Raw genomic sequence first — 13,084 nt, forward strand, 5'->3', positions numbered from 1 at the left:
GGCTGCTGCTATGGAATGCAGTACATGCTCCCACAAAGCTTCCCCACAATTCCCAGAAGCCCCTTTGTCTCCCTTCCAGTTTGGAGAAAGGAAAATGCCTCCCTCTTTTGCTGCTGCCTCTGAACATTCCTAGCAAGTCGTTTGCAAAGAATTTCACCCCCCCCTCCCAAGTTTAGGGGTGTGGTTTTTAAGACCCCAGGATGTGATCCTCATTTCCAACTGAAACAAGGTCCCAGGCTGCAATGCACCAGTACTTAAGAGTAACACCCATGGAAAGCACTGGGTCTGCTTCTGACTCAATAGGGTTGCAACAGTGTGCAGCTCAGTCCTTGTTGCTTGCCTCCCTGCTGTGAACTGAACTGCACACTCCCAATTGCATGTTTTATGTTGCATGTTCTATGTAGAGCCTCTGGCTTCACACACCAGGCACTTTCAAGAAGGATTTGACTGATGGTTCTGCTGGTATGTTGTTTACAAGCACTTACTCTGACACTGTTTACACAAATGTTGTGAAGACCAGAATTTTAAAAAGTTAATGAACAGAAATGCATCTTATGATCTTTTATTGTATTTTTAATAAATTAGAAACTGTACAGTTTTTTAGGTAACAATTACTGGAAAGTTATTTTTCAGGATCTGGCTTCAGGTAAAATCAGAGAAAATTATAGTCAGACCCCCCTAAGTTTAACCCCTGACTTATCCAAGGGTCATAGAAAATTCCATGATTTGGGGCTCAAAACCTGCCCTCGACTTATCTGTGAGATCGACTTATAGGCGGGTGTCTGCGGTAGATCCAATTGGTGGGAACTGCAAGAGACAAGATTCTGGTTGGACATCAAGAAGAAATTCTTAACTGTAAGAGTGGTTCAAGCAGTGGAACAGATTGCTGAGGGAGGTGGCAGATTCTCTCTCAGTGGAAATCTTCAAACAGAGACTCAACAGCCACCTGCTGGAGGTGCTCTAGGAGACTTTATGCTACAAGAAGGGGGTTGGACTAGATGACCTTGTGGATCCCTTCCAACTCTATGATTCTATGATATGTGTGGTGCCACACTGCAGTAGAGGGCAGACTGATAACTTCACTCTGTCTGGGAGCCACTGTAGTGACATGAGAATTAAGGTGTCTGAGCCCTAATTCCAGAGGTTCTAGTTCAAGACCTCAGGCTGAAAGTCCACAGGCATCCAGCTATGGCCCCTACACACATTCATTCTGCACACTCAGAACATCTGTAAATTGCAATCATCTCCCTAGTGGGGACCAAGAAGTTTCACAACTGGAGGCAATCACCAAAAACATCTCCCTTGTGACCTGAGGACAGAGGAATAACTAGAAGCTCTAGTTCCCAGGGCAATGATGTCACTATGTCACATGACATCATGACGTCGGTTTTGAGTTCTCCCTTGAGGAGGAGGCACTGGAGGTTTTGCACCCCCTGTTCCTTCACCTGTAGAGGTTGCTTCCACAGAAGAGGAAAGGGGGGGTTTGAAGCCTCCAGCACCTTCTCCCCTGGGAAAACTGTAAGCAGCACAAGGCAGTCACTTCTTGGTTCTCCCCAGAGGAGGAGGTGCTGGCAGCTTCATGCACCCTTGGCGTAGCACCTGGGGCAGGTGTCCCTCAGGTTCCACCCTCATTATGCCTCTGACTGAGGAGCCCTGATTTGGCACATGGATGATTTACTTAAGAAGTTGGTCAGTCTGTGAGGGCATGATGGGGTGCCTCGTTTTCCTCTTGGTTGATCTGCCAGAGCATGAGGGGCTGTGCTGCTTCTCTTCAACACAGATCTACTTCATAAGAGAATATGGAAGGCAGAAGGCCTTCGCAGTATAAGAGTGTCCTTATTACATGCAAGACAAAAGAGAAATTTTTTGACTAATAAAAAAACACACACAAGAGACGACTTATGAAAACCTGCAGTTAATCTGTTCTCCCTCTGCTCCTTGTAAGCACAAGCGGAGAAGGGCCCCTACTGACCTACTCTGCTGGAGAGAGGAAAACTCACTTCCGGCCTCTTAATAGATGGCTGGCCGATTTGTAATCCTTGTCAGCGGGTCTCTAATGTTCACCTGCAAGTGTTTTTACACATTCTTGGAGGAAATCTAGAACAATACGTCACCACGGGGGCTTTCGGAATGGACACTGACACCCTGCCAATGCTTGGGGGGAAAAGTAAATAATCAACAGCAGCATCGTGTCTTATCGTTAAATTCTTTCCTAAGCAAAAGGGCCAGGCATGCAGTTTTCATAGCACCCCGTCCTAAACTCATTCATTACCAACATTTGCTTTTCGAACCCAGGACAAAAGAGCAACGGTTTTGCAAGAAGGGTAATCAAGCAGCCGGGATTTCACTGCACACATTTTCAATCACAACGGTGCAAACGTGTCCCCAAAAAAGTCAGATAATGGTTTAGAAAACCCGTTTCCCCCCAAATCTTAGAAAACAGCTTGACTTAAGCCTAAGCTCCATTCCAAGACAAATTAAACCCTAGGGTGCTTCTGAAGTCATTTGGAATGCAATGGGATCTATTCTGTGCAGAAGAGGAAAAGATGTTGCTTTAAAAACAAGCCACTATTCTGTGCTGTGTACAAACTCAGAGAAGGACTTCACTGAGAAGGCAATCAGAAGCAAGTTCCATTTAGTTCAAGAGAAGTTGCCCCCAGGTAAGAATGTACAGGATTGCAAGCTTATCTGGGAGATATATATTGGATTGCACTGCCAGTAAACTAACTAGAATGAGACAAGGCAGGATATCGAACCGTGCTTTGATCTCAACACAATAACCACGCTTGTTTCCAAGTCCCTTACAGTCCAATCTTATCATTAAACTCAATGGAACTTAATTGTGAGTGTGTGTGTGTGTGTGTGTGTGTGTGTGTATTGGATTGCACTGCCAGTAAACTAACTAGAATGAGACAAGGCAGGATATCAAACCATGCTTTGATCTCAACACAATAACCACGCTTGTTCTAAGTCCCTTACAGTCCAATCTTATCCTTCCCCCTCCCTGCCAGTGCAGCCACACCAAAACCAGGTGTGCAGTATCTTGTGGATCGGGAAATTTTGGAGGAGAAAGGAGATTTAAATATCCTAATACCTCCATAAGCCTCCCTCTCCACAATGGAGAGGACCGTGGACCTGCACCAGCTCTATTGCTGGCACAAGTCCAAGGAGAGAAAGGGGGCAGGGAGGCTGTCCATGGAGGGGATAGGATCTGGCATATGCCATCACCACTGGATCCACCCCCTCCCACCACTTCTCCCCCCCCCACTATTCCCTTTCCCTTTCTAAAGAGCAAAGTTTTGCCCTTTCCCGCCCCATCCACCCTTCCCCTACCTCCCCCGACATCCTATCTGCCTCAGTGGGTTCAGCGTACTCCCCCAGCAGGTGTGGGATGGCTCTGGCTTCCCCCCCCCAGTACTTCTGCAGTGCACTACTTTGCTCACTGCTAGAGAGCCCTTTGTTGCCACCAGTGGAACACCCATTCTGTTGGCAGCTGAGTCCAATAGAAGGCTGTTACAATACATTGTTACGCCCATCTACTCAGAAATAAGTCCCATTGTCTTCAGTGGGCTTACTCTCAGGAAAGCATGCATAGGATCGCAGCCTTGGTTAACAAACTGCAGTTCTCCAAGTTTGCACATGATAGGAACTGTGACATTTTATTCAACAAGCTTTCATTGTCCTCCCTTTGTATGGGGAGCAGGAAGAGAGGAGAAGGGGAGTGTGTAAATACAAGCTCATTATAGCTCATTCACAAATATTGATACTTTCAATGCCTGAAGTAGGCCAACATCTCCCCAAAAAAGTTCCTTCCATTAAAACACATTAAAAACACAACAGGTGTTCCCTTACCTTCCACAAAAGGTTCCCAATCATAAAATCGACCCATAAAAGGCTTGTTGTTGTATGATGCACATTGGACTTCCCTGATGCTTCGGTTTTCGGGGCATGCCTGGTACATAAATTAAAGGAATATTACATCAGAAACACAAATCAAGTCAGTATTGCTTGCCTTCTCTTATGTAGTATCACCAGATCTCATCCTAACAAACTAGTGGAGAAAATGCAAACTAAGCAGGGACTTCTGTAAGAAGTGTTACCTCACTCAAGGGCAGTACTCGGTTTCTAAGGTACTATTATGTAACTCAAGGTAATTGGGTAGAGAGCCAGAATGGTGTAGTGGTTTGGGAGTCGGACTTGAAGATCCATGTTCAAATCCCTGCTCTGGGTGCAGGAAAGCTTTCTGGGTGACCTTGGGCCAGTTCCTATCTCAGCCTCACCTACCTCACAGGTTTGTTGTGGGGATAGCAGCAAGGGAGGAACTATGTACACCACCCTGAGCTCCTTTGAGGAAGGGTGGAATAAAAATGTGAACATAAATAAAATAAATAATTATCGTAAACATCTGCTTTCATTCAAAGAAATTTTCCAGTTCTCAAGGCTAGGGAGATAAGTTTGCAAAGGCTAGGGAGATAAGCTTGCATTAATTTTAATGTCAAGATATTCCATTTTATTGTCAACACTGTTGCTGGGCGACACTAATGTCCAGGATGTTTACCCAATGGCTACCTTGAGCAACAGGCAGCAAGCCACAGGAACACCAGGAGGACTAGGAAAAGCCCAGTCCTTCTACTGGCTGCTACATTGCCACTGACAACCAGAAACCAAGAGCAGCCATGGTCTTTCCAGCTGCAGTGGAAATGCGGAAGATATTGTGAGGAGATAGGATGTGGTGTCAGCAGTGGCCCTTTGCTCTGGTGAATCTAGGAAACATGGGGTGAAAACCAAGGCTTTTAGCAGTGAATGTGCAGCTAAAACCACTAGAGGCAACAAGGTCTTCAAGGATAAAAGCAGCACCTGAAGGAAGGAAAGTGTGTGGGTTGCAGATGGAGGACAGGTTTGGAGGAAGGAGAGAGAATTGACTATTTGACTGGCTGGCTTACAGACCTGCTGACTGGCTAACTGTTTAACAGAACTGCTGACATTAATTGACTGACTGACTGACAAATTGGAGAATGGACAACTGCAGACTAGTGGAACCATGATGGCTGGAGACTGCTGGATGGTGGAGAACTGGGGGAGCTAGTTAGCTTAAAGGTGAACCTAACTTCTCTGGAGAGATTGGAGAGTGGACTTGGGCAAAACACCAGCTGCCCCAGGTCTAGTAACTGAAGGAAGGGAGGAGACTAGAATGGTGACACCCACCTGTCCAAGCTGTCCTAATACTTCCCCATCCCTCATAAACGTGCAAGACATTATATTTTAACCCACAGGTAGCTCTATGCATAGTTGCGTGTGGGAGCTGCTGGGAAGCTGCTCAAGACAGCAGCCAGTGACGTGTGTGGAAGCACTGCTGAAGGAAGGAACAAAATGCCAATAAAGATACCTCGAGCCAGAGTTAGCACAAGACCTCTGCCATATGTGCGGCCTGCCATATGTGACTCCTTGCATTGCACAATACCTTGCCATGCCAACTGCTGTCCACACGTTATGCACCAAGTCTTCTGCCCCATTTATGGGGACTTTAAGGTGGCTACATCTCACATCAAAATAACCATGAATACCATCTGAAGCAAAATCATACAGCAGCAATTGGCGGAAATTTGAACAGCAGCCGTTAAGAGCACATTTCCAAATTGTATGCATTACTTTAAGTGAAAGCACAACTTTAAAAAAACCAAAAAAAAAACCCACAATTTTGACCTGATGCCAGAGGTACAGATCAGATCAGCTGGGTTTCCCTGGGCCAGGAATTCCACAGCCTAGGCCTGCATACAAAAAGAGGCATAGAAAAGCATAGGTGCTGCTATAGGGCCTCCTAGGGCCCTATAGGAACTGCTCAGCATCCTGCTCTCTCTTCATCCAAGGAGTAGGATTGTGATCACTGTATATTTGAATAAGATTCTTCTAATCTAAACTAATAGACATCTAATAGCAAGAGCAGGCTCCCTTCTGAATGTAAAACAAAATCTCATGAAAGGCCAGATTTTTCTCAAGTGATGCCTCAGTTAGTGTTTCTCCCTCGTCATTCTTGTGTTTCGTTTCCAAAAATATTGACTTAATTAGCAATAAACCAGTGAACCATCTCTGACCTGGGGGAATCCAGTAGGGCTGAAGTGACTAGGAAAAAATATTGGTTGCCAAATCCAACAGGTCATACAAGCTGAACTGTTCCAAATTCTTAGTCAAGACTCTAATTGCTTTTTGGGCTGGTTTCAGTAACAAAGTGACCCCCGCCGACACTTTCTCAAAAGTACGTCATCTTGGCGCAGTTTCTGGAAACAGTTGGGCTAATTTTACAGGTATTTGCCCAGGTTGAACGTACAAAGCATCCAAGGGAGTGATGGCATTTTTAGCCAAGAGCTCCTAAAACTGAGAGGTCCACAAACGAGAATTTCAAGACACATTCCAATGACTTATGTTGAAGCGAAGGGCTAGGCTGGGAGATGTCCAGGAGTTCCTATCCCTTTTCCCCTGTGAGGGGGAAAGCAGCTGGGAAGAGAAAATTTAGCAGACAAACAGCAGGAGGGGGAGAGTTAAGCAGCTCACAAACATGCTATGGTGTCATGCCACCTCCCTGAACATCACCTTGGATTCCGATCTTAACAAGCAAGGACCAGCTACACCTGTCACCCAAGAGACCCTCGTATGGTTGCCCCTGGAAATAGCACGTCTAAAGCCTGTGCCCCCTTCATCTCCTCCCCATTGATACCAAGAACTACACTCCCTTGTACCTGCACATCAACACCAGCAATGGGCCAACAAGTAATTCATAGATCGAAGTTTGAGGCTCCAGGCAAGAAGGCCCCTTTCAGACTGTACTGTCTAAGCAAAGGGGGTGGAGCCTGAGAACAGTCACCTTGGTCTAGGTCATCCATTTTCAACCACTGTGCAGTGGCACACTGGTGTGCTGTGAGTAGTCCACAGGTGTGCCACAGGAATTTGGGGGAAGGTCATTTATTAATAGGGCCAATGGGAGATGTGAGCCCCCACTGGCAGCATGGTGTGCCTTGTCAATTGTCAGAAATCTGGTGGTGTGCCTTGACCATTTTAGTGCCTTGTCAGTGTGCTATGAGATGAAAAAGGTTGAAAATCACTGGTCTAGGGCCATTTAAGACCTTATTGAACTTTATTGGTGGGAGTTGCTCACTTGGAGCTATCTGAGGTCCCGGAACTCTGTTTTGCTTTTACTGCCAACCATGTCTCCTGGGTTCCTACTCATGGTCAGAACTGGACCTAATGCACTTGAGTGCCAGTTTCCAAACAAAAGACACACAGGGCTCTGTGTCATATCCAGTCTGGTCCTCAGGATCATCATCACCACCAACTGGACTGCCTTAAAGTGTCTTATTGTTTCAAATAATGGCATGAATACGATCACATTGCAGTGCTAAAGGTGGCATCTTTGTGTGACTCTTTGCATCTTTTTAGATTGTGAGCCCTTTTGGGACAGGGAGCCATTTAGTTATTTGATTTTTTTCTCTGTAAACCTCTTTGTGAACTTTTAGTTGAAAAGCGGTATATAAATACTGTTAATAAATAATAATAATACTTTCTGGCTTTGGATGACCTGAGTAATTTGGCTTCCTTGTTCCCCTTTCCAGGGACTGGTGGAGAAAACCAGAGGTTCGCATGAGTCAACCTCTGGTTGGAACCAGAATGCTAATGCCCAATGGAAGACATGAACAGTTGCATTTGTCTCCCTCTGGGCAGGGGCCTGCAACAACAGGGGGAGAAGCTCCCTAGTTTAGAATCTGCTGCAGAAGTTGATGTCTACTGTGTAATCAATAAAGTGTATTGTGTAATCAATCCCCCCCCCCCATTTATACCAAAGCATAATTTTGTGGTGAGTGCTCAGGCAACTATCTTTTTCATCTCAAATATTCTAAAATCCATCCCTTTCTTAGAGATTTGAATACTTTTCTGTTCAGGAACTCAAGACAACCAACTCCAAACCTCTCCTCTTTCCAAGATTACGATGCATGCTCTTTCCTTTCAAGCCATCTGCTACCTTTCTAAGCTCCTAAGATTTACTGAACATGATTCAAGAAGAACTGCAATTTCTCTTATGAATTCTTCAAAAAAAGAGAAAGAAAAACCCAAGGGTGAACCTCATTCAGCCTTGCTGAATTCTGTTTGAGGTTGTCTTGGTACCTGTCCCTCCCACCATCTCCTTGGAGTTAACCCTCTCTTTTTTTTTCCTCAGTCACTTGTCAATTACATAAAGGCTATCCACACTTTCCTGGGAGTAAGTCCCATTGACTATAATGAGACATACTTCTGAGTAGACATGCACAGGATTGGGCTCTAAGTTGCCTGAATTTTTCAGAGCTCAAATGCTATTAGCAGAGCAAGACTTATGGTTGTATGGCAACAATGCAGTAAATGCCTAGGTAGAGAGACTGAACTTTAGGAAGTGCAGCAGGAACCAAACATTTTTGTTCTCTTTTCAGCTCTGCCCCTGCCATCACACTGTTCAAGTGGCTCTAATCTCAGCACTGCTGAGAGAGGGCTAGAAAGGGGGCTCTCCACAGATGACTGTAGCAGCTGTCAAAAGCTCTAGCTGCTACAGTCACCCAGACTCTCCTCCCAACCCAAAACCTCATTCATTTATTCTGTATATTCTCAGTCACTGGAGCAGTACTGAATGTGATCCGCTAGAATCATTATCTGAAGATTTGGTTCCAGAATATATATATTCTGATATCAACCAAACACTCCCCTTGGACAATGAGAATTAAAAAACAACAACCAGGAAAGTTATTAATCTAACCCAGGGGTGCCCAAAGTTTTTGGCAGGAGGGCCACATCATCTCTCTGACACTGTGTCGGGGGCCAGGGGAAAAAAGAATTAATTTACATTTAAAATTTGAATAAATTTACATAAGTTTACATAAATGAATATATTAAAGATGAACTTATATGAACGAATGAAGCTCTTGCAATAGCTCAAGGCCTATAAAAGGCCTTTCCTTTTGCTGCCTCTGCTGGATCACAGATGTGAAATTGCAAGCAGTGGCAGGAGTCCTCATCCCACAGCTCACACAAGAGGTCAAACAGTTGCCCTCACGCTAAGAGCAGCTGTGTTGGGCCAGTGGGGGCTCCAACAAATCTCCAGAGGGCCAGAGGCTCATTGGAGACTGGGGGCTCCCTGAGGGCCACATTGAGAGTCCTCAAGGGCTGCAAGTGGCCCCAGGGCTGTGGTTTGGGCACCCCTGATATAACCTAGGCAACCCTACCAGATGCAACCACAAACACATTTGTTGGGACATATATGCCTTTCCTGAAAACAATCTTTCTTGAAGATGCATAGTTCAATTCAATGAATGGAGATAAAGAATTGCAATACATTTTCATTCTATGGGGATCATCGTGGGAGTAAGAAACTGTAGCTTACTGAGAGCCCAATCCTATGCAGTGCGCACTGGCTCGCTGCCGGCATGCGCTGTCACAAAGGTGCCATAAAGCATATTTGCGGGGCTTAGCACTGGCCAAGCATTGGAGCTAGCCCAGTGCTAGCAGGCACCAGGGGATAGACAGTGCTCTGCAGCTCAGTGGTCACCTGAACTGCCGGATGGCAGAGAGGTAGGAGGGGGCATGAGGGAGGTGGGGAGGAAGCGTTCCGAGGTGGGGAGAGACGGGCGGAGGGTGGGGAGGAGGTGTGACAGGGGAGGGTGGAACTGGTGGAACTCAGCTCCACTGGATCCTGAGCTCCACATTGGGCTGCGAGCTCTTTGATTCTGTGCCAGCCCAAGGATTGCTGCAGAAACAAGTAGCCCCATTGCAGGGCTACTTTGCTTACCTGGGGGAAAGGGACAATGTCCCCTTCTCCCAAGGAGCCACTGGCAGCTGCCTGGTTGCGATCAGAATGCTGCGGCAGTCATTTTGTGCACCATGGCAGCCCTGCACTCCAGGCAGCTCGGGATTGGGTTGCGAGTCCTCAAAAAGTCTGTTTCTGCACCATGTACAAGTGTTAATGCAGCCCAAACACTTTGTACAATGTTTGCAAGCCGACCAAGAAATAATGGATTTGTCTCCTTTACCACAGATTCAGGGCTAACAGATTCTAACATTATAAACTAAGGCTACAATCCTATACACATTTCCTGGGTGTAAGCCCTACTGAATACAATGGGACTTACATCTGAGTAGACACGCCTAGGATTGTGCTCTAACTCATTTGTCCAACAGAGTGGCATCAAACAATGAGCAGTTGGGCACTGAGGACCCATACCCAGCTGATCCCACCCCTGAGCGCCCTCCCAAAGGAGAGGCAGTAGCAAAGCAAGTCAGCCAAGAGCAACCACTGCACCCTAATCTAACACATTCTTCAGAGGAGATCTGGTTGTGTCATTACTGCACCTCCAACAGATGCTCCCTCGGTGTGGGTGGGATGAGTGACTAACATTGCCACCATCACTGACCAATGGCATGTTGGAGAGTATGGGAAGGTGTGGGGTTTCCACTCACTATGGGACCCAGTGCAAAGGTTTACCCAGGGGTCTTGGCACCAGCACTGGTCATTCACACTCCAGGGCTGCAGTCACTAGTGGTTCCCAAACGATGTGCTATGGTGCCTGAGGGCATTGTGGCAAACGCACAGGACTGCCACAGGATGTCCCCAGAGGCCTCTTCATCCCAGCTCTCCCAGGTACCACCATCCTGGATCACATGAAATTTCATGTGATCCAAAAACGGTGGCACCCAGGAGAGCTGGGAAGAAGAGACTGCCACAAAAGAAGGGCATCATGATCAGTCTAGAAACTGCTGCTATACACACTTACCTGGGAGTATGTCCCACTGAACTCAGTGGCGCTGGTTTCTGAGTAGACATGCTTAGGATTGCACTGCAGGTGACCCTTAACTAAGAATACTCCTTTATATATTTCAAGACAGCGTGGTCAGCTGACCTTGGCCAGTCTGCCTTGAATCCTTCAAGGCCAATAGCTGAAAGTGAATTGACTCAAATACATTTGGAAAACGGCAAAAAAATGTTCTAAAAGTTGCTTCTCCAAGTTTCTGTTGGAGCCCACACTGCAGTGAGATTCAGAAGCAATGACGTCTTAGGCCCTGACTGTCCAAGGGATCTTCTCTGAGTGATCCCAGCCAGGCATCAAGGCCACGGCTATTTCAAGTCAATCCTTTAACTGCAGTCACACACTTGGCTGCTCTCCTTTTCAACTACAGCCTTACTTTTTTATATACTGAAAAAACCCATCCAAAAATCCGTTTGCCTAGGAAGTCTTATTTATAGAAAATGTGTGTAATGCAAGAGGCACTTGGTTAAAAAAGAAACCAATGAAAAGTTATTTCCATTTGACAAAAACTGGCTGACAATCCAATGGCTGTCTAGGTACTAAACACCTTCTGGCTTCTCTGCTGGCTGCGTGACGTGATGAATCTTTTTTCAAAGGAATTTATATATTGAGCTTTGCCATCTCCTCTTTCTAAAGGGTTTTGTGCGGATACCAACTCTTGCAAAGATAAAGAGAGGCAGTGCCTCATTCCAAAAATCATGCTTTTGCGTTTTCCTGCTCACAATTGGCCCTGCAGAAATGTCCAGGCAGAGCTCTTGGATATCAGCAATGGAGGGGAACAAAGGTTGAGTGGGTGGGGCTCAAGGTTCTCAGCAAGGTTTAAAGCAGGGTGTCAAGCTCATTTCATACTGTGGGTTGAATCGCAGACTACTGAGGGCCAAAGTGATGTCATTGAGCAGCAAATGATGTCATTACCAAAAAATAAGCACGTTTGTCTCACTTAGAAACTCTTTAACTGAAAATGACAAAGAAAATATGCAATTCTTGATCATATTTTCAAGATATCATAGAGTTGGAAGGGGTCTAATAAGTCACCTAGTCCAGGGGTGTCCAAAGTTTTTGGTAGGAGGGCCACATCATGTCTCTGACACTGTGTCAGGGGCCAGGGAAAAAAAGAATTAATTTACATTTAAAATTTGAATAAATTTACATAAATGAATATATTAAAGATGAACTTATAAGAATGAATGAAGGTCTTGCAATAGCTCAAGGCCTATAAAAGGCCTTGCACAAAGCAAGGCTGGCCTTTCCTTTGCTGCTGCTGCTGCATCACAGATGTGAAACAGCAAGCAGTGGAGGGAGCCCTTGTTCCACAGCTCACGCAAGAGGTCAAACTGTTGCCCTCAAGCTGAGAGCAGTTGTGTCGGGCCAGTGAGGGCTCCAACAAATCTCCAGAGAGCGAGAGGCTCATTGGAGACTGGGGGCTCCCTGAGGGCCACATTGAGAGGCCTCGAGGGACGCAAGTGGCCCCAGGGCCGGGGTTTGGGCACCCCTGATCTAGTCCAACCCCCTGCCTTAGGCAGGAAATCTTCTTAGAGCATCTCCAACAGGTGCTTGTCGAGCCTCTGCTTGAATATCACTAGTGAGGGAGAGTCCACCACCTCTCTCGGCAATCTGTTGCACTGCCAAACCGCCCAGACTGTCAGGAACCTTTTCCTGATGTCTAACTGAAATCTCCTCTCTTGCAGTTTGTACCCATTGGTCCTAGTTCTAATATGGGACAGCCCAACTATCACATAGCCACCCTATCAGCAGTGACGCCTGCAAGCCTTATGTTTGACACCCCTGGGTTAACAGGTTGGATAGATTTAGGGATCATTCTGAAATTCTCCTTGGATTTTAAAATTACCCAATTTGGGGCGCAATCCTAACCCACTTTCCAGCACTGACCTAAGGGCAATGCAGCTCCAAGGTAAGAGAGCAAACATTCCCTTGTTTTGAGGGGGCCTCCATGAATTCCACCCAACTACAGGATGCAGCACATGCTCCATTGGCACAGCTGCATCAGTGTAGGAAAGTTGGTTAGGACTGCAGCCACCCGCAAGAAAAGCATGGGGCCCGGGTGGTGCCAAATTAACTTGGTACGCCACTGGAAGAGCCATTATTATTCCTTTGTCCCAGCAGACTCCTGTGAACCTAAAATCTTTTGCAGCAAGCGGAGACTAATCTAATTCAATCTTCATCGTACCTCTTGCACTCTGTTCCCCAGATGCTCTCACAAATCTTGAAGCTTCGACACCACATTGGGCTTGTCTGCCCCCGCCCCG

At 46.2% G+C, this 13,084-nt stretch overlaps 1 protein-coding gene across 2 annotated transcripts in view; it reads right to left on the minus strand.

Moving 5' to 3' along the window:
* The window catches only part of THSD4 (thrombospondin type 1 domain containing 4), a 432,381-nt gene that overhangs the window by 321,351 nt on the left and 97,946 nt on the right, over positions 1–13,084 (minus strand). For both annotated transcript variants that reach the window (XM_066635874.1, XM_066635875.1), the window contains one exon: positions 3,853–3,952. In XM_066635874.1, coding sequence (XP_066491971.1) covers positions 3,853–3,952 — 100 coding nt within the window. The remainder of the gene's footprint in view (positions 1–3,852; positions 3,953–13,084) is intronic.

This window comes from Tiliqua scincoides, chromosome 8, assembly GCF_035046505.1.
Source record: "Tiliqua scincoides isolate rTilSci1 chromosome 8, rTilSci1.hap2, whole genome shotgun sequence".
In the NCBI taxonomy this organism is placed as follows: Eukaryota; Metazoa; Chordata; class Lepidosauria; order Squamata; family Scincidae; genus Tiliqua; species Tiliqua scincoides.